Genomic DNA, 20,058 nt, shown 5'->3' with positions numbered 1-20,058 from the left:
TAAAGTACCCCCAGTTGCAAAATATAAGGATATTAGAAGTTACCTCGGAGTTCCATGACCTGTATAAAAACACTCTTGCCTTCGGCCTCGTGTTTTTATATGGTCACGAAACTCCTCTGTAACTTATAATATCCTTATATTTTACAAGAGGGGGTACTTTATTCACTATATAATTAGATGAGATTTTATCAACTATGGTAAAAACAAATTGTTACAATGCAATTTTTTTATAATGTATTTTACATACTGAAAAACACTGAACATGAAAATGTTCTCTCCTCACCATCAGATAAGTTGATAACCTTAACAAAACATTAGGATGCAAATTCACCTGCCAATGCTTTCATTTCCATAATAAAATAAAAGTTGACATTGTGCACATTGTTTGCACATTCAATAGTACAGGTATGGGATTTGTTATCCAGAAAGCTCAAAATTACAGGAAGGCCATCTATGTAATAACACAGGGCCTTGTACTTAATTCCACTAAGATATAATTAGGGATGCACCAAAAAAAAAGGAAAACGTGGAAAAAATTCTTCTTTTGTGATGAAAAGTCACATGATTGGTCTACCCACCCCTAATTTACATATGTAAATTAGGATTCGGTTCGGCCAGGCACAAGGATTTGGCCGAATCTGAATCCTGCTGCAAAAGGCAGAATCCTGAACCGAATCCTGGAATCGGTGCATCCCTAGATATAATGAATCCTTATTGGAGGCAGACAAATAATATTGGGTTTAATTCATAATTAACTGATTTTTCAGAAGATTTAAGGAATGAAGATCCAAATTATGGAAAGACCCTTTTATCCAGAAAACCCCATGACTCGAGCATTCTGTATAACCGGTCCTATACTTTTCTTGAGAAAGCAAGCCAATGAATTTATCTGGTCCAGGAATTCTAAAGATGGTCATGAAAATACCCTGTTGATGATGTACACGTTTCTTCCTTACTGTATGCAAGCAACCTAAACACTAATTTTAATAGGACATTGAAAACGTTTCTGCAAACTTTGTGCTGAAATTGAAATTGGGGCCCATAATAATTGTGCTACAGGCTCAATTTCTTGCCACAACATTACAAAATAAATAATTGTTACTGGAAAGTCAGCAGCCAAAACAATACAAGGTCAAAGTTATAATGTATATGCAGATATCTTCAAATTAGTGTAGGTTCCCATACAACTGCTTGTGTCTGTGGGGTACAACTGGCAAATTTCTAAAACAGAATATCTATATCTACAGAAAACAAAGTTAGCCATTTCTATTGCATCGGCTTTGACCAATAGCAACAATATTTTGTGAATAATGAAAATAAATGTTGTCAAGAAAACAAGCCATGCGAGCCTATGATATAATCTAATGCAGAACCAATACAATTCTCATAAAACTTTTGAATAAATAACATGCTTTTGTCCCTAAATTTCCTTTTCAAAATAACCCCAAACTCTCTTTGAAAGGACAACATTACTGTTTTTATTGCTCATTAATATGATTTGAATTCATGTGTATTATACTATCTGTATATGCTTTTGACAAGGTATGGAAACTTTTCCAACTTTTGATGAAATTCAATCCTGCTTGAGAGCGAAGCCTCTGTGACCCAATTATTGACAGGTTTGTCACTATATATATATATATATATATATATATATATATATATATATATATATATATATATATATAGATAGATATATATATATATATATAGATAGATATATATATATATATCTCTATCTTTATGTCCAAGGTAAAGAGAGTAGTCCAGGAAATGCACATTAGGTTACTGTGTGCTGTGTACAGGATATTTACTGAAGCATAGGAATTGTCTGTGTTTGGTCGCAGAACTAATCAAAACAGTGTGCAAAACAAATCCAGAAAAAAGTGTTGTATGAGAAAGGGAAAATGTGATGCTAATTATATCAATGCTAGTTGTAAAATCGAAACAAATTTTATTTATTATTTTTATAAAAAGAAAAACAAAACATTTTCATGTTACGAGTAAAATAAGGCCTCAATTTAAAAAACAAACAAAAATTGCCTCCAATACACTATCATGTCCCCAACCAACCAAGGCCACCACCTAATTATACTGAAACACCACCCATGGTCCACCCACATCACAATCACTCCTCCACAACCCTGAAAATCACAGCTTATGCCAGCAGAATTCCCATTTAATTTGCACTCAGTGCCAGCAGTTTTTTTTTTTACATTTTATGCTCTCTCACTTTAGGGTCATTTCTTGGGGGGGATTTTTAGTTTACCTAGGAAAACAATACATTGTTTTTTCCAGGATAACCTGATCTTTCTAAATCATTTCTAAATCTGCCTGAGTTTGTGTGTATTTCCACTTCTGGAACATGAATTAGAGCTCTAAATACCAAAATAAAAGAAAAATCTCTATTTTTCATGGGGATTTATACCAGAACATTTTTATTTTACTTTTAAATTCAACGGATGTGGAAAGCTTCAAGTGCCAATACCAGATATGTATAGTTTTATAAAGATTTCTAAATATTGATCAAAAACTACTAGCAGTACATTTTCAAAGCATTACCCAGAATATGGCATACTTAACATTCCAAAGCCAAAGAATCCTGGAACAGAAAGGTTACCCTTGAAAACCATATATTTCAATCACATCAGCTACTGAATAAGCTACACATTTACTGCATTTGTTGTGGGGTAAAAACATAATATCTTTGGAAAGTACACATTAAGCTGAATCTAAAATGGGTAACCATGTCTTTCTACTCCTTACTACTGAGTTGTAATGCTTTCCCAAAATTGTTGGTTTTGATGAAATACCAGAAAGTGAGCTTTCTTATCTGATTTTTTTTGCCTAGTGTAATAAGCAGTCAGAATTACAGTTTGAGCATTTTAGCTTGGCCACCCAAATAGGTTTTACAGACAGAAACAATAAACAACAGGTACGCAGAACTGAAAAAAATGCAATAAAACAGCTAAAAATTTACCAGAATCACCAAAAATTTAATATAATCACCAAAATAACATACCAAGTGTTGTGCAGTGCGGTTAGCGAATACACTATTTGCATTGGCAATAAAGCATTTTTTTCAGGAAAAAAACAGGATCCAAGCTATAAAATTGTGTGTGTGGCAAAATGCATGTTGTATGCATGTGTGCAAGTATGTGTAAATGTGTGAAAGTCCCCCAAAAGTGTGTGTGTGTAAGTGTAAATGCAAATAAGTGTAAGTGTGTTTATTAGTGTAAAAAGTGTGTGATTGTGTATTTTGTGTGTGTTACACTAACCTGAGATGTGCAGGCAGCAGCTTCATCTTCAGGCACGCAGGAGGAGTGGAGTCCGTGAAGGAAAACGTCATCCATGAGATCCGGGTCCGGGGGGTGCCGCTGCAGGGAGCTTAAAGTGGAGGCAGCACCAGGCTATGGGGCCCCTGGGCAACCACACCCCAGGGGCCACTTTTCCCGCTGCTCTGCTCGTTGCCTAGGGGCTTCTGAATGTAGAATCTACATTCTGTGGCACTTTGGTACTTTTATTCACAGAACATAGATTCTACATTCTGTGGCATCTAAAGGGTCAACTTTGAAACCCCTGATTATAGTACCCACAACACACCCTTTTACAATTGAAACTAAATTGGATACACAGACTCAATACCATGAGCCCTTATGGGATTAATACATTATTTTCCCATGTGCCCTTTTATGGGACAATAATGAAACGGATATGTGAGCATTATGCAAACATTTTGGTGATGCATACTTTTTGTCTTATTTTCAACTTTTCAGTATCTGTGGCTATGGTTTAAAGGAACAATAACACCAAAAAATAAAAATGTTTTAAAGGAATGACAATATAATGTACTGTTGCCCTGCACTAGTAAAACCGGTGTGTTTGTATCAGAAGCACAACTATAGTTTATCTAGACAAGCTGCTGTGTAGTCATGGGGGCAGCCATTCAAGCACAGGATACATAGTAGATAACAGACAAGTACTGAAGAATCCCATTGTATACTACGGAGCTTATCTGTTATCTGCTGTGTATCCTATACTTTTTCTCCTTTCTCATTTCAGCTGTGTATCCTATACTTTTTCTCCTTTCTCATTTCAGCTGTGTATCCTATACTTTTTCTCATTTCAGCTTTGAATGGCTGCCTGTTTATACAAACTATAGTTGTTTTTCTGAAGTAAACACACCAGTTTTATCAGTGTAGCACAACAGTACATTATATTTTTATTATTTTTGTATAAACCCTTTCATTTTTTGGTGTTACTGTTCCTTTAATAGGATATATTTATTTTTTAGCATATTTCAAGGTAATTATTTACAAAATATTTTTCCAGCTGCGATTGTTGAAATTACTTTATGCTTCGAGGTTAATACAATAATTACACAACCCTTATTGGCATGGACCTATATATTGATAATTGGGTTAAAGGTCTTCTACTTCCTTCATTCAATCTAAGAAAACTTTTCCAGATACACACACACGTTAGCATAATTGGGTGCCATGTTGGCACCTATACAGGTCCCTTTCGTTTGTAAATAGAATTTTGTTTCAGATTTAAAAAAGTTCTTGGTTAACACAGTCTGCAATATAATCTGTATGATATAATATGTTTAGTTAAGCTCACTAACCCCTCCTTGTGTGAAATGTATGTATACAGGCTTGCAACATCAACAGTGCACAAATAAACCACCGCTTCCAGGAATAGGTATACAATTAGCCTGTTGTAAAAATCCATGGGATCTTTCAAAAAGGTACGTCCATTATGTGACACCTGGATATTACAGTAAATAGACTTATTATTATATTATTATGACATTTCCTGGGGAACCGAGTGTTTCAAGCTGGGCCACATTCATATCCATCCTAGACGGCATGCGGCCCTCGGGCCGCAGTTTGGACACCCCTGCACTAGGGTATTTTTCTTAAATACTAATTTTCCCCCCATATGGAGCCGCACCTCTGGTGGGGGAAAAAAATTCTATGTGATAAATGCCTTTTAAATGTTGTCTGTAACATGCAAGATGAGCTTTCACCTATGGAAAAGATTTATGTGAAGTTATACGGTAACTTAACATTTTTCACCAAACTGATGATTGACAATAATTATACTTCACAAAGTTTTAATAACCAGCAATTAATAACAACACACATTTTTTTGGCATTTCCTCAACATTGTTTTTGTAACAGTGGAAAGAGAGAATATTTAAAAGACACATACTTAAAAAAGCAAGTTAACTGTCAACGCTTTACAAGTCGTAATTAGAATCAAGTGTGGGGGCCATAGCACAAAAAATATATCTGCACAACATAAAGTTTTTTTGCTGCCTTTAGCCAAATGCATTATTTACATTCTTTACATCAAGACTTAAAACCATAAAAGTATAGTATGGGAGATACTCCAAGAATGCTTTGTATGTTGCAAGGAACTATTGTGGCTTAATACTGAGCGTTGCCCTGTTCAAGGGGCTCATTTCAGACATCTGCACAGAATGTTTGTGTTGTTACAAAAACTGATTTGTGAGCAATATAATTCTCTTTCAAAATAGTTTAAAGCTGAGGTTAAGAGTAATTGTAATGCACAGGGGCTTCTAGTTGACGGATAAATGGGGCTCTCTATATGACCATTCCCCTGTATGGTTTGCCTGGTGGTGTAAAAACTTAGAATAATCCCTGAAGCTTTTGCCACACTGAGTACATGTGAAAAACTCTGTGCTGTGAATCCTCTGATGTCTCACGAGGGAGGACTTAAGACCAAACCTCTTGCCACATTCTGTACACATATACAGCTTTTCCCCTGTGTGGGTTCTCTGGTGTACAATGAGGGATGATTTGCGTGTGAAACGCTTTCCACAGTCGATACACAAAAAGCGTTTGTCTCCACAGTAATGTCTCTCAGTACTATTAGATCTTCCCCAAACATTTATTTCAAAGCTGGGAATCTCCTGCCCAATGGTGCTACCTTTATCTGAATGGATTTCATTTCTTTTCGAGGTTTCCTGCACCTTCCCAGGGTTGTCATCAGCATTGAGGGGTTTTGAAATATCAAATTCAACTCCCCAGTCAATTAAATAAGGGTAAGCAGGGAATTCTTCATTCTTTTCTTCTTCTGTGTTTTGCTCACCTTCAAAAATATACACTACAAATGGTCAATATCCATCCATCAAATTGCATAGATATATAAGCATTTATGTTAGGTGAAACAAAAAGTAATTAGGGGTGTAAGTGATGTAACCAAGTTAAACCATTCTCAAACTTCCAAGACTATATTGACAGGAATTTTACAAGGGTGATGCTAAAAAAAATGCCTAATATTAATGTAAATGCATGAAAACTATTGCAATTTACCTTAGAATGCTTACTTTCCCCTGTCTACTAACAGCATTTATGCTTTGCACCTTCTAAGTGACAACTAGGGATTAAGGGATTTTGCAAATGTGGGCAGCAGAAGAGAGGTAAGTGGCTTGCATAAAAGACGCCATACACTATGCAGATTGGAAAAAACATTAAAAATATACCTTATAATATAATAATTATCCTTCCACTAGCAAGATTTCTAACTCACCAGTATATATATTCTCAGGGAGTTCTTCCTTCACCTGCACAGATGCTTCACATGGATTTCTCTTATCATCATCAGAACATTTTGAATCCAGTAATTGATTTACATGGACAGGTTCAGCCATCAGTGGATGTTGAATCCTACTTCGACTGACTTCTTGTTCCTTGAGTATGGAAATTTCCTCCAGAGATTCATGGCCTTCTATGAGAACCTTGCACTCTTTAGGTTCCTCCTTAGAAACATCACTGACTTTTAACTGTTGTTGACCTGATAAATAAAAAAGTATTATTTTAATTCTAAAATTGAAAATGTTAAATTAGGTATCTAGCATGATATGGTGTCTAGTCTACAGAATGGGTGTGAATTGCTCGGTGAATCTACATGGCATCAATCCAGACCAGAACAGCTGTCACTTTTACTTTACAAGTGAGAGCTGTGACAATAAAATGACAAAATATATTAATGTCTGTGTACAACCATAGGCAAAATCTAATCAAATAATGTATCAAGATGACAATTTTAAAATTGGACTTCGGGCACATTTTATCTTTTAAAGGCTAAAAGAATGAACAGAGAGTGGCTTTCACACATTTAAGTAGCAACAAACAGAGGGCAGAGCTTACTTATGACCTGTCCTTCATAAAGTCATGCTGTTAACTCATAATACACATTCTTGAATGTTAATCCCTCCAAACTCTTGGCCATCCTCTTCCAAAAATAGCTGCACCATCACAACTGAGATGAAGCCCATCCAAACAATGTTCCATATCAAACTGGTGCATAAAATTAACAAAATAATAAAAATTATTTTCTCAAATGCCACTATTTATACCCTGTGCACTTACCTTTATGGACTTGTAAGTGTAGTAACAGGTCAGAATAATGGGTGAAGTATATACCACATTCAGAGCAAATATTGATCGGTGGCCCACTGTGTGTTTTTAGATGTCTGACAAGCGAGGACTTCAGTCCAAACCTCTTCCCACACTCTGAACACATGTAGAGTTTCTCCCCTGTGTGACTTCTTTGATGCACAATAAGAGATGATTTGCGCGTAAAGTTCTTTCCACACTCGCTGCACAGGTGCTGATTCTCACCGTGAGCTCTTTTTATTGCTCGGTCTCTAAATTTCTCTGAGCATTTCTGATTTTCTAGCCCATTTCTCCTTTGTTTCTCTGAAATAGGCTTAGTAATGATGGGGCTGGTATTAGAAGGGATTTTAAAATGTTCTTCAGCATTACTGGGTATTGACAGAAGTGATGAGTTCCTATCTAGGGAATCAGAATGACCATGTGAGGACTCTCCATCCTTATGTTTGGTCCTGGATTCACTGCTATCTGTAATACATTAAAAGGTACATTCTTACTGCAAGATATAGGAGTGCAAACACATTGAGCACCATACTTTTCTTATAATGCTGATGCTTTCTTATTTTTATAGGATTTTTTTGTTAAATGTCCTTTATTCCACATAAAAACAACTGGAGCAGATTTGCATTTTCCCAGTCACATAAAATCTGGCAAGCTTTTTATCTGATTGTGGAATTTTAAAAACTATCATAGAAGAAATGAAAATGTCGGTCAAATTGTCTTTTGAAAATGCTCGGTAAAATGTCGTCTGTCCGACCAAAAGATATACATTATTTTAGAAAATTGACGGACTTAACAGAGACTGTAACAGCTGCCTTTGTGAATTTGCCATTCGTATGACATTTTACAAATGTGTCGACGCCACTTCTGGGTTACTTATTTTACAGACACTTTTGTGAATTCCCCCCAATGTGCACGTCACCAGCTACATGCTAGTTACAGTGTTCAAATACAAGAGACTGGCTATATGTAAGACAAGCACATTTACACCTGGACACATATGGTGGTTGTATTGCAGTATTGGCTAAAACACTTGCTTAGTATGCAGACGTTATACATGTGTTTTTTTTTAAAACACACCAGTCCAACCTTGGAATAACGAGAACACAGTTATAAACTAATATTTACATTGAGCAAAGTGTAGAAATAAAAGGCAATGTACCTTAATTGGTCCTTCTCTTCCTAAAAAAATGAATATACTTAAAAAAAATACCATTGCATGCATAGAGACCTGTGTGTATTCTTTTATGTCTGATTAAAGCAGCTGCTTCACTGAAGCTTTTATCACACTGCAGACACAGATGGGACATCTCAGTTGCATCAGATCCAGTATGTTCATGGTATTTATCTTGAGCACAGTTATCCTCAGATTCTTTGCTCTCAACTAGTTTTTCTCCTTTGTGGTTTCTTTGGTGAAGTAAAAGCTGTGATGGCCGAGAAAAGCTTTTATCACAAGGAGAACATTTATACTGTTTGTCACGTCTGTGAACTTTCTGGTGCTGGAACAGACTAGAATATCTACTGAAACATTTGCCACAATCTGGACATATGTTAAGGGTTTTGGGAATGTGGGTTCTCACGTGTCTGACAAGAGAAGACTTCAAACCAAACCTCTTGCCACATTCTGTGCACATATAGAGTTTTTCCCCTGTGTGTATTCGCTGATGTACAATCAGGGATGACTTTCGTGTGAAGCTTTTCCCACAATCAATGCACAGACATCTTTTCTCTCCATTTAGACCATCTGCTTTCTCTGGTTCAGGTTCTTTGCTCCATTTCTTTGCGCTATCTTTGGGATTTCCTGGTTTTTCATTTGTAGTAGTTTTTGTGTCTGGTGAGTCAGGGTGAGATGAAAATTGATCAAGTTGATCAACTAGAAAAATAAACAAAAATCATGTATAGGTCAGATTTTTAAAGGCAATCTTACAAAGTATTTTAATATTTGTACAAATGTATAGTTTATAATTGTGTATTACAGTGTAGGAATCTATTATATAACTAATTTTCTATAATGATTAAACATTCTATTCAATCAAACCAAAGCAGAAGAACTGTATTACTTATGTACTTTATGTCACCTTTATCAGTGTAAATCAGAGTATCAGTGCTGTTTGTGTGAATGTTTACAACTGAATAATTGAATGACTACACTATACTGGTCATTTTCCTAGGGCAGGGTATGATTCAAAGTTAGGCACATATATGAAAACCTGCCATGTTTTTTGCACTTTGGTACCATGCCCTGCTCTTAATACAGTATCTGTAAGTCTTTGTATTTCAAAATAGACAGCCCCCCATGAATTCCATGCTGCCTACATTTGACAGATCTGTATTTATGTTGTACAGGCTGGTGGAGGTGCATAGGCTTCCCTTCTCCCATACCCTATGCACCCACTAACTAGCTCTAACTTAAGTCAGGGTGCCGGTTGGCACAAGGTGCCATGAGCCTCAGTACTTATCACCTGCCCTATGACAGGTTTTACAATGTGAGTCTGTTGGGATAGTTTCAGGCACTTTAGAGCTGTATTTTTGGAAACCCCTTCAACGATATTTTGCCATCAGCCAGGGCCATATCATTTTAGCAAATTGAACATGCAATTCCTGCATAACATAATTGCAGGTAAAGTTGCTGGACCGTGTTAGCCAGTAAAAATGTTACAGGGCAACCATTTTGAAATAAAAAAAAACAACAAAAGTGGTATAAAGGTGATACCTTTATTGGCTAACTGATATAATCATAGCAAGCTTTCAGAACATTTTAGTTCCTTTGTCAAGCAGAAAGTCAGTTTTTACCCAGTGCAGAACTCAAGTGGAAAGTACAGTTATGGGATCTGTTATCCGGAAACCAGTTACCTAGAAAGCTCCGAATCATGGAAAGTCTGTCTCCCATAAAATCCCTTATAAGCAAATAATCCAAATTTTTCAAAATGATTTCCTTTTTCTCTGTAATAATAAAACAGCACATTGTACTTGATCCAAACAAAAATATAACTAATCCTTATTGTATGCAAAACCAACCAGTTGGGTTTATTAAATGCTTAAATGATTTTCCAGCAGACTTGAGGAATAAAGATACAAATTACGGAAAGATCCAGAAATCCCCAGGTCCCGAGAATTCTGGATAACAGATCCTATACCTGTATTTTAAATGAATGCGATTAGATAAATTAATCTCTAAATGTATACCACTGGGAAACAAATATACAAAAATCTGATGATTTGAGGTTCAAATAAAAAACAAGACAGAAATATGTAGAAAAAATGTGTATTTAAGGATCACAAGACAAATTTCTACTAACTAGGTCAATAATGCCAAAACAATAAGTCATTTCAACTGACAGGCAGAACAAAAAAGATAATTTCTAAACAATGAAAATAATATATCTGTTAATGTACCAAGATGCAATGATTTAAATGGGTCATAGAACTCCAAGGAGACTACTGGGGTACAGTCTTTTTCTATAATACAATTTTCTGTGTGTTGTGTGGCAGAGATGACAATTGGTTGAATTACAGCACCACAATTCTTTTCTTGAATAAAAATGCCTTTATTAGGAACACTGGCAGGACCTGGATAAGCAACGTTTCAGGCTACACAGAGCCTATTTTCAAGTTTACCACACACTCAACAATACAGCTTTTTATACAGAGATATAAAAAAAAGGTGTATTGTTGAGTGTGTGGTAAGCTTGAAAAAAGGCTCTGTGTAGCCTGAAACGTTGCTTATCCAGGTCCTGCCAGTGTTCCTAATAAAAGCATTTTTATTCAAGAAAAGAATTGTGGTGCTGTACTTCAACCAATTAACGGAAGAGGATTGGAAGGTGGCTATTCAGGGTACGTGCACCAGGACCCACTGATTTGAAGTTTTGTGAGCTAATTCTATCAACTAAGCAAGTGTGGCAAAGATGACATCACTAAGCATTATATTATATATTGATGGGCCTGCTGCATTAAAAACAGATATACAAATAATAAGAATTAAACCAGATATCCATTGTCCAACAGCCCTGGAGCCACTCAGCTATGTGTACAAAAAGAGGACTCTCTAAACACTTATCCTTAAAATCGTTACCGTTAAATCATTATCAAACAATTTAGAACAGGTGATGGACAAGTGCAGAACTGGTTACTATGGGTTCTTCTTAATCTTTATTGCCTATTTACACCCCCATGTCATGCCTGGGAGTTTGTTTTTTTTGTTGCTGCCTGTAATACATATCTATGTTCTTACATGCGTTGCTACCTACAGTGGTTAATAAATGTTGCATATTGCACTATACGGTTTTCATTGGTATGTTGATTATAATTTAAAGTACATATATTGTCTACAGGGAATACAGCTGCACTTATGTTAAAGGAACAGTAATGGCAAAAAAATGTATTCTCATATCATTTGTGTCCAACGTTTCGGTCTACATTAGGACCTGTATCAAGGATGTTGGACACAAATGGTATATCAAAAAATATTTTTTACTTATCTAGAGTGTGCTGATCACCGAGGAGTCCTATGACCATATAAAAGTACGAGGTCGAAGGCAGAGTGATTTTATACAGGTCATGGGACTCCGAGGTGACTTCTAATATCCTCATATTTTTCAACAAGTGGTACTTTATTTATTATAATACACAAGTTTTAGTGAATCATGTGTAAAATCATTAAGCTCGGTTTAGAACTGATGACATCACTAAGGACAATTTATAAGGATAACATTTATTCATGGCTTTTATGTATTATATATCGTTATCTATACACAGCATTTAACTTGGACATACACAGCACAATTACTGTGGTAACTCACCTGTACGTTTTCTTTGGTGGAGCAATAAGGATTCTTTTTGTCTGAAGGTTTTGCTACATTGTGAGTAAGCATGGGTCTCCTGAATTCTATCATATCTAGAACCATTTCTGAGTTTGGTTTGACACCTGACATTTTCCCTATGTTCTTTTTTATCAAATGCCTTCCCGCTCTTGTGGCATTTCTGATGAATTAAAAGTTGAGATGTCCTAGAAAAACTTTTCTCACACTGAGAACATTTAAAGGGTTTTTCCAGCCTGTGAGATTTTTGATGTTGAAAAAGACTAGAGTATCTGCTGAAACATTTGCCACATTCAGGACATATATCTATAGTCTTTGGCATGTGCGTTCTTATATGCCTGACCAGAGATGACTTAAGACCAAACCTCTTCCCACACTCTGTACACATGAAGAGTTTCTCGCCAGTGTGGGTTCTTTGATGTACAATAAGAGATGACTTGCGTGTGAAGCTTTTTCCACAGTCGATACATAAAAAGCGCTTCTCTTCTTTTTGAGTTGTCCTTTCCAACTGCGCTGATAAATCTTTAGATTCCTCTATACTCATTGTATGATTTTCTTTCTGTATGTCGGTCTTGCAAGGTTTCACATAACTATTTCTCTTACTAGCTGGTTTAGTATCATCAACCTCTGTTTCACCATCTTGAGAGCTGATGCTTATGTAGATCTCCTCACACTCTGTTTTACTGAAAAAAGTAGAATTTTCTAGAAAAAGGAAATAAAATATTAATACAATTTAGTCCGCTGATCTACTAAAACTAAAGACAAGTCTCTCCTGTGACCACTGGGAAACCCACAAATCTACTCTGAGCCAGTTTTAGAGTAGACACTAATTCATCCAAGACTGCACAGATAATAGTATGTATGACAAGGGTTTTATTTGAGTAGGGAAACCGACACAACTTTTCACAAATAAAATATTTCAACTGGAAGACCTCTAAGAAGGGAATTGGAGATTTGTTAAAAGCCAACTTTCAAAGACAGCTCTCAGAATCTACTGTGATTCTAATTGGTAATAGAAGGACGAATGACCAGTGAATTTAAGCTACACATTATATTACTGTAAAATATATACAGGATACAGTCTTCTTTAAAATGTTTGGCCATCCATGGTAAAAATATCATATTTTGTTGCTTTTTGAAAAGAAGCTAACACAGTCTCTGCTGGGAATACATATAAAGATGAATACTTTTAGGTGGCTTACAGAAACTCAAACTGATACTGTTGTCGTTTGATTCTGTGGAAGTGAAAAGATCTTAACTTGGCTATTCACCGCATGATACACTTTATCGTATAATGGGAATGCCCACCCTTCTATCTATCTCTCTCTTTTTTTTTTTTTCTTCACTCTCTTCTTTCTTACTTGTTTTATGTTTATAAAATCAATAAAGATAATCTTACAAAAAAAAAGATGAATACTTTTAAAATTACATGTTTCTGCATACTTTAATCCACAGCTACTAGTTATTTGCTAAATTTAACAACAAAAATAAAAATGTAGTACAGGTATGTGATCCGTTATCTGCAAACCTGTTATCCAGAAAGCTCTGAATTACGGGAAGGCAATCACTTAGACTTAATTTTAATGAAATAATTACATTTTTTTTAATAGCTTATTTCACTGTATTAATAAAACAGTACCTTGCACTTTATGCCAGCTAAGATATAATGAATCCTTATTGGAAGCAAAACAATCCTATTGGGTTTATTGAGAGGGGTTGCTCACCTTCCAAACACTTTTGTCAGTTCCGTTGTTTTCAGATTGCTCACCAGAAATAAAGACTTTTTTTGTACTGCTTTCCATTCCTTTTATTTTTTCAGTTTTTCCAAAATCAAAGTTTAATTTTCCTGTCTCTGGTGTTTCAGGCTGACATCTGAGTAATCCAGGTACAGATTCTGAACTGTTACAATTTGCTACATTAGTTAATACATTTCACAGCAGTATCTGGAATATTAGCAACTGTTGTATCGATTCTGACAGCTGCCTTTAATGAAACTCAGGAATTCTGCTCAGCAGGGCTATAGATAAGAAATTTGTCAACTATTTTATCAATTTAGAACAGTTATCCGAGTCAGTGACCCCCTCACAGAACTAATTAAGAAAGACACAAATAGAAATTAATTGAAAAAAGTATTTATTTCTGGTGAACTATCCGAAACAACTGAACTGAAAAAAGTGTTGGAAGGTGAATAACCCCTGTAATGTTTAAAAGATTTTTTAGTAGACTTAAGGTATGGAGATCTAAACACTCCTGTAGGTTCTCTGTAGTGATGTGAAGGTTTTGCTTTGTGTACCTGACTAGTTTGTCAGCAGCTCTCTGATGTTTCACTTCAACAGTTACTTTACCTTCCACGTTAAAGCACCAGGCAAGGTTTACATTTTTTTTTTCCATTTTGAAAAATGTAATGAAATATAGTCTTACTTCAACATTAATTGTCTGAGGATTTTATTTGCTGTCTAAATTTAAAAAAAAAAAAAAAAATAGTTTGTTTTTACCAATAGGCAGAAGTCATGTCTAGGCAATATTTATTAGACTTATGCTATAAACAAAGATGTATACTGCTCATGTAGCAAACTTGAGTAATACTTAAGAAGTGAATCAAGAAAACTGGATGAGTTTTTGCAATTGAGATATACCTGTACTTCTATTTTTGAAAATATACTTTTCTGCATGTGACCGTAGACACAAATTAACTTAGTAGGCAAAGTATAGTTGATATAATCAACTATGTAGCCTATTCAACTAGGTAACCTATTACTACACACTTGAACCCTCATTTAACCCCACTTTTAAAGGCATTATTCTGCTATAACCCCATCACCAGGCAGAGTATTCCAAAATTATACTGCCCTCAGCGTAAAGAACAACCTATGCAGCTTCAAATAATAGTAGAGTTCCTCAAGTCTAAAAGGGAGGCCTCTTGTTCTTTTCTATTTGAAAAAGATCACCTCCTCTATTTGTCTATAAATAGTCCTCTAATGTACTTGAAAACAGTCATATCCCATTGCAAGAGACTTTTTTTTCTAGAGAAAAGAACCAAAACCTTGACAATTGTTCCTCATAGTTTACTATGCAGAGAACCACAGCGAAACGCGTCAGGCAAGGGTGAACACGCAACAAACATTTTAAACTGGACTGAATGCGCACACCCCAAGGGGGTTAAATGTGAGTGTATTTATTGCTGATTTTAATTATATTTTAATAAAAACGTTATTACACTATCTTTGGTTCCTATCCCTGGTCCGGAGCCTGGAGGGAGTGGTGACTCGGAGGAAGAACCTAAAAAGGGATTTTGCTACATGCACAACGCCACAGCAGTGGTTTGTAAGTAGGCAATTCGCCCAGAGGGTGGAGGTGCTTCGCTTTTGGAACACAGTTTGTTGCATAGGAAAAACACCTTTCACTCCTTATACTTACCTCTGACTTATCATCTTTTTTCAACTAACAGCTGCCCAAAAGAAAGGGGGAGCACACTTGTCAATAAGCCATTTTAAACACAGGGTGATATCCCTTTCAATGAACGTATTACGCTATGTTGGTTTTTAATTTCTGTTGCCACAGGTGCTGATCTCCCTATATATATTTCTTTGGGAATATATATATCTTTGGTCCTATGCTTACTGTCTCACAGTGTCAGCCTGGTACACTTCTACTTTCATATTACTTTGAATGCAACAAGATGCTAGAGGATACTATATAGTTAGTTATTAGACAATAGTGAGGTCCATACATCTTATTAGAACAAAAACATATTTTTGAAGCACCAGGTTTGTTCCAACACATAAATGTTATAGCTACTATTATAATTTCTCACCTGTGTAGGGTGGTGGAGGTCTCATACCAGATTCCTCTCTAATAAAGCTTCTAGCAGAGTCTTTGAAAGCAGGCAGCTCCGCCATATTGTCTTTTCTACAATGTTCGTTTATTTTGTCTTGGTCACTTATTTGCTCCCTGTGTTGTTTTCCATCAGACAGCTCATTAGCCATATGGATTGCTTGGTGAGCTGCCAGTAAAGAATTGCAAGAGAAGCTTTTCTCACAGTGGCAGCATTTATAGAGTTTCTCATGCCTGTGAACTTTCTGATGCTGGAAAAGACTAGAATATCTAGAAAAACCTTTGCCACAATCAGGACAAAAGTTTAGGGTCTTGGGTATGTGTGTCCTCAAGTGTCTGACAAGAGAGGACTTCAGACCAAATCTCTTACCACATTCTGTGCACATAAAAAGCTTTTCCCCAGTGTGAATTCTCTGGTGGACTATAAGAGTAGACTTGCGTGTGAAGCTTTTCCCGCAATCAATGCAAAAGAAACGTTTCTCAGCTTTATGAGCTGTCCTGTCTGTAGTATTAGTTCCACCACATGTTTCTAATGAAAAGTCAGTATTTTCCATCTCATCTTTGTTCGTTTTTTCACAATTTCTAGCACGGCTTCCATTATCTTCACCCATTTGAAATGGATTTTCATCACTGGTGCCATTATAAAAGCAACAAGATATGTCATTTGCCATAACCCAGTGCACTGAGTATAGACCTGTATGGTATTCATTTCTGAATTCACTTCCATCTCCTACATGGTAAACAAAACCAAAAGCATCAGAGGGAAAAAAACAAAGAGAGAAAGAAGTTAATAGTATAGTACATGTTTAGAATTAGGTTTCAGTGAATATACACTATTTACATAAAGCATTACAAGAGATACTATAATCTAAACAGGAATACTCACAGAAAAATGAAAATGTTAAGGGCATGTTAAATTCACAAGCATAAGGCTGTTATTTCAACAGCTAACATGAACAAGCAATAACAAACCATTCCACATAAACATCTAATTAGGTAGACTAGACAAGATTATAAAAATATTTCTATTTGAGTTTACATATTTCCTCTAGCCCTCTAGCATCCATTATTCCTACTGGACTTTCTAACTATTACTAGGGACTATATATAATATTAAGATCTCCCTGGCTGATCCAGAGGCCCTACTTAAACCACACTACTCGTGGCTTCAGTATTTCCAAACAACACAGATTAAAAACCAAACTTATTGGGCCCTCTTCTGATATTGCCATGCCTCATGGTGTAAAATAGATATCTAGTAGATGACTGAATAGAACTTTGAAACTATTCTGTAGGATTTTTATGTACAGGTATCGGGCCTCTTATCCAGAATGGTCAGGACCTGAGGTTTTCCGAATACTGGATCTTTCTGTAAATTGCACCTTCATACCTTAAATCTATTAGAAAAAAATAGGCTGGTTTTGTCTATTTGGACCTTTGTATCAAGCATAAGGTACATTTGTTAAAAATTGGATTATTTTGATAAAATGGACTCTATGGGGTATGTTTATCAAAGAGCGAAGTTAGAGAACACTAGTCTGCTAGAGTGAAATTCCACCACTCTCCATTCATTCCTATGGGATTTTTTATGGGAGTATTTATCAATGGGTAAAAGTGAAAATTCACCCTTTGATAAATATGCCTTTCACAATGCCGTAGAAATTAATGGAGAGTGGTGGAATGTCACTCTAGTGGATTGTGGCAATCTCTAACTTCACTCTTTGATAAATATACCCCTATGGAAGACAACATTTCCGTAGTTTGGGGCTTTCTGAATAACGGGTTTCCAGATAACAGATCCCATACCTGTACTCCCACTACACACAACAATTAAGTGAGCAATCTGGGTAGTATATAAATGGGCTATATTGATGATTTTGTTATACCTGAATTTGTTAACTCATAAATAGTGATGTGCGAATCTGACCCATCTCGCTTCGCCAAAAATGTGCAAGACAGCAAAAAAGTCTTAAACACATTGAAGTCAGTGGCCGTCAAACTGCGAGAGAATTTTTCAAACCACATACATTTTTAAACCGCAAGACTTTTTTTTATATCCATTTTAGCCTATGGGTATTTTTTCTCAGTGAAAGAGGCAAAATATTTCTCTCATCCCTACTTATAAAGTGACCAAAACACAAGGGCATCCATTTTAAATGTTTAGATGTGTATTTTATTTCATAGTAGTGTTTTTGTGTAATTTTTGTTTTAGTTCCACCTTTCTAGTTTTATAGAAAGTTTAAATTCAATGATTTAACAAAATAGACAGATCAGGTTTTTGCTCTTGGAATCAAAACATCTGTGCTTTCCACATTTTAACTCAGGAAACACTTGATAAAGGGCCTAGCCTGAAACATATGGTGTTCTTCACGTTCCCAATAAGTATTTGCAGTCAAAGATTACTGCACTTTGATTTTCTTCTAAGGATGTATTCAGAACTGAACTAAGCACTGTATGAACTCAAGGGTGTATGTCTTGCCTTTAACTTGAATTAAACATTTAAAGGAATTGTTCAATATAAAAATATAACCTAGGTACATAGATAGGCTGTGTAAAATAAAAATTGTTTCTAATATAGTTATATAGCCAAAAATGTAATGTATAAAAGCTGGAGTGACGGGATGTCTAATATAATAGCCAGAACACTACTTCCTGCTTTGCAGCTCTCTTGGTTTCCACTGATTGGTTACCAGGCAGTAACCAATCAGTGACTTAAGGGGAGCCATGAGTCATAACTGTTTGCTTCGGAATCTGACCTGAATGCTAAGGAGCAATTACAAAACTCACTGAACAGTTATGTCCCATGTGGGCCCCCTTATAGTCACTGACTAACTCATAGTTAAACATCCCCTCACAGTCTTTATAGATTACATTTTTGCCAAACTAACTTTATTACAAAATTTGCACAGTCTATTTACCCAGTTTTTATTTGTACACTGAACTGTTCCTTTAAGTACCATGTCTTGTGTCGGTCAACTTGTATTTATAGACCCTCACTAACCAGTCCGCCTCTCATGAACTGGGTGGCGCAGGTACACACCAATAAATACAGGCTGCTGAAGGCAGACGTGGGGTACAATAATGTCTCAGGCTATCTCCCATAGATTCCATTTTAAGCAAATAATTTTAGTTTTTAAAAATAATTTCCTTTTTCTCTGTAATAATAATCCTTAATGATAACTAAGCTGCATGAATCTATTTTTTTTTTTGAGGTATAGAGATTACAGGACAAAAAAAAAACAACTTTATCTGGAAGTATTCTGGATAATAGATGCCATACCTGTATATGCTGTTGGTACATGGACCGCCTTCCTCCTGTGTCTTTTAAGAAGTGCTACTTAATCTTTGTTACTGGGCATATTTATATTGCTATGTTTGTTCTTGTTACTACTGTTACACTATTATAAAAATGTACAGTGTATATACAGTATATATTGCTGAAACTCTAATTAAAATTACCAAGATGCTACCTACTCATGTACTGCATTGTAATAAGAAATAAAAGAAACCATCAATGTAGCACACACCACTCTATTTTTTTTAGTAACAGTTATAACTAGGTTTCTATGTCTGTGTTCATACAGACCTAATCGTATCCAACCCAATGCCACAAAGACAATACATACTTTATTGTTGTCACCCACTGACCTGATCAATCCTATTTCCTCCATGGGGAACTGCATCTTAACTCCCACTGTTCCGCTGGGACCAGCTGTAGTTTGGTCATTTCCGCTTCGCACGGTCTCCTGGGAGCCATAGTGCTGCTGCTATCTATGGCCCCATTACTCATTTTCTTGCAGCCCCTGTCGTATCACTGCGCTGCTTACGTTGCTATAAACGAAGGCGCTATATTATCAGAAACGCGGCCACATTATATAACCTCTGCATATATATATATAAAAAAAAAAAAAAGAGCTAAGCCTGTTGCATATAGTTTGCTAGCATATCCGGTGTCACTGCAAAAAGGTTCCGTAGGCTCA

General features: G+C 35.9%; 1 protein-coding gene across 2 annotated transcripts; it reads right to left on the bottom strand.

Annotated features, from left to right (window-relative positions):
• Positions 1 to 5,102: 5,102 nt before the first annotated feature.
• LOC108713010 (zinc finger protein 585A) lies at positions 5,103 to 19,950 on the bottom strand. 2 transcript variants are annotated; one of them, XM_018255637.2, is made up of 7 exons: positions 19,727 to 19,950; positions 16,059 to 16,808; positions 12,227 to 12,946; positions 8,659 to 9,300; positions 7,404 to 7,895; positions 6,562 to 6,825; positions 5,103 to 6,120 (listed from the first exon to the last, which is right to left on the bottom strand). In XM_018255637.2, exons 2-7 carry the CDS (start codon positions 16,747 to 16,749, stop codon positions 5,588 to 5,590), a joined length of 3,342 nt encoding a protein of 1,113 aa, XP_018111126.1. In that variant the 5' UTR covers positions 16,750 to 16,808; positions 19,727 to 19,950; the 3' UTR covers positions 5,103 to 5,587. The 2 variants fall into 2 exon arrangements, with proteins under 2 accessions (XP_018111126.1, XP_018111128.1); XM_018255639.2 differs by lacking the exon at positions 19,727 to 19,950 and adding an exon at positions 19,359 to 19,676.
• Between the last annotated feature and the right edge of the window lie 108 nt (positions 19,951 to 20,058).

The sequence above is a fragment of the Xenopus laevis genome, chromosome 3S, assembly GCF_017654675.1.
Source record: "Xenopus laevis strain J_2021 chromosome 3S, Xenopus_laevis_v10.1, whole genome shotgun sequence".
NCBI lineage: Eukaryota > Metazoa > Chordata > Amphibia > Anura > Pipidae > Xenopus > Xenopus laevis.
The sequence above is the reverse complement of the archived record's forward strand: the minus strand, read 5'-3'. Positions and strand labels throughout refer to the sequence as shown.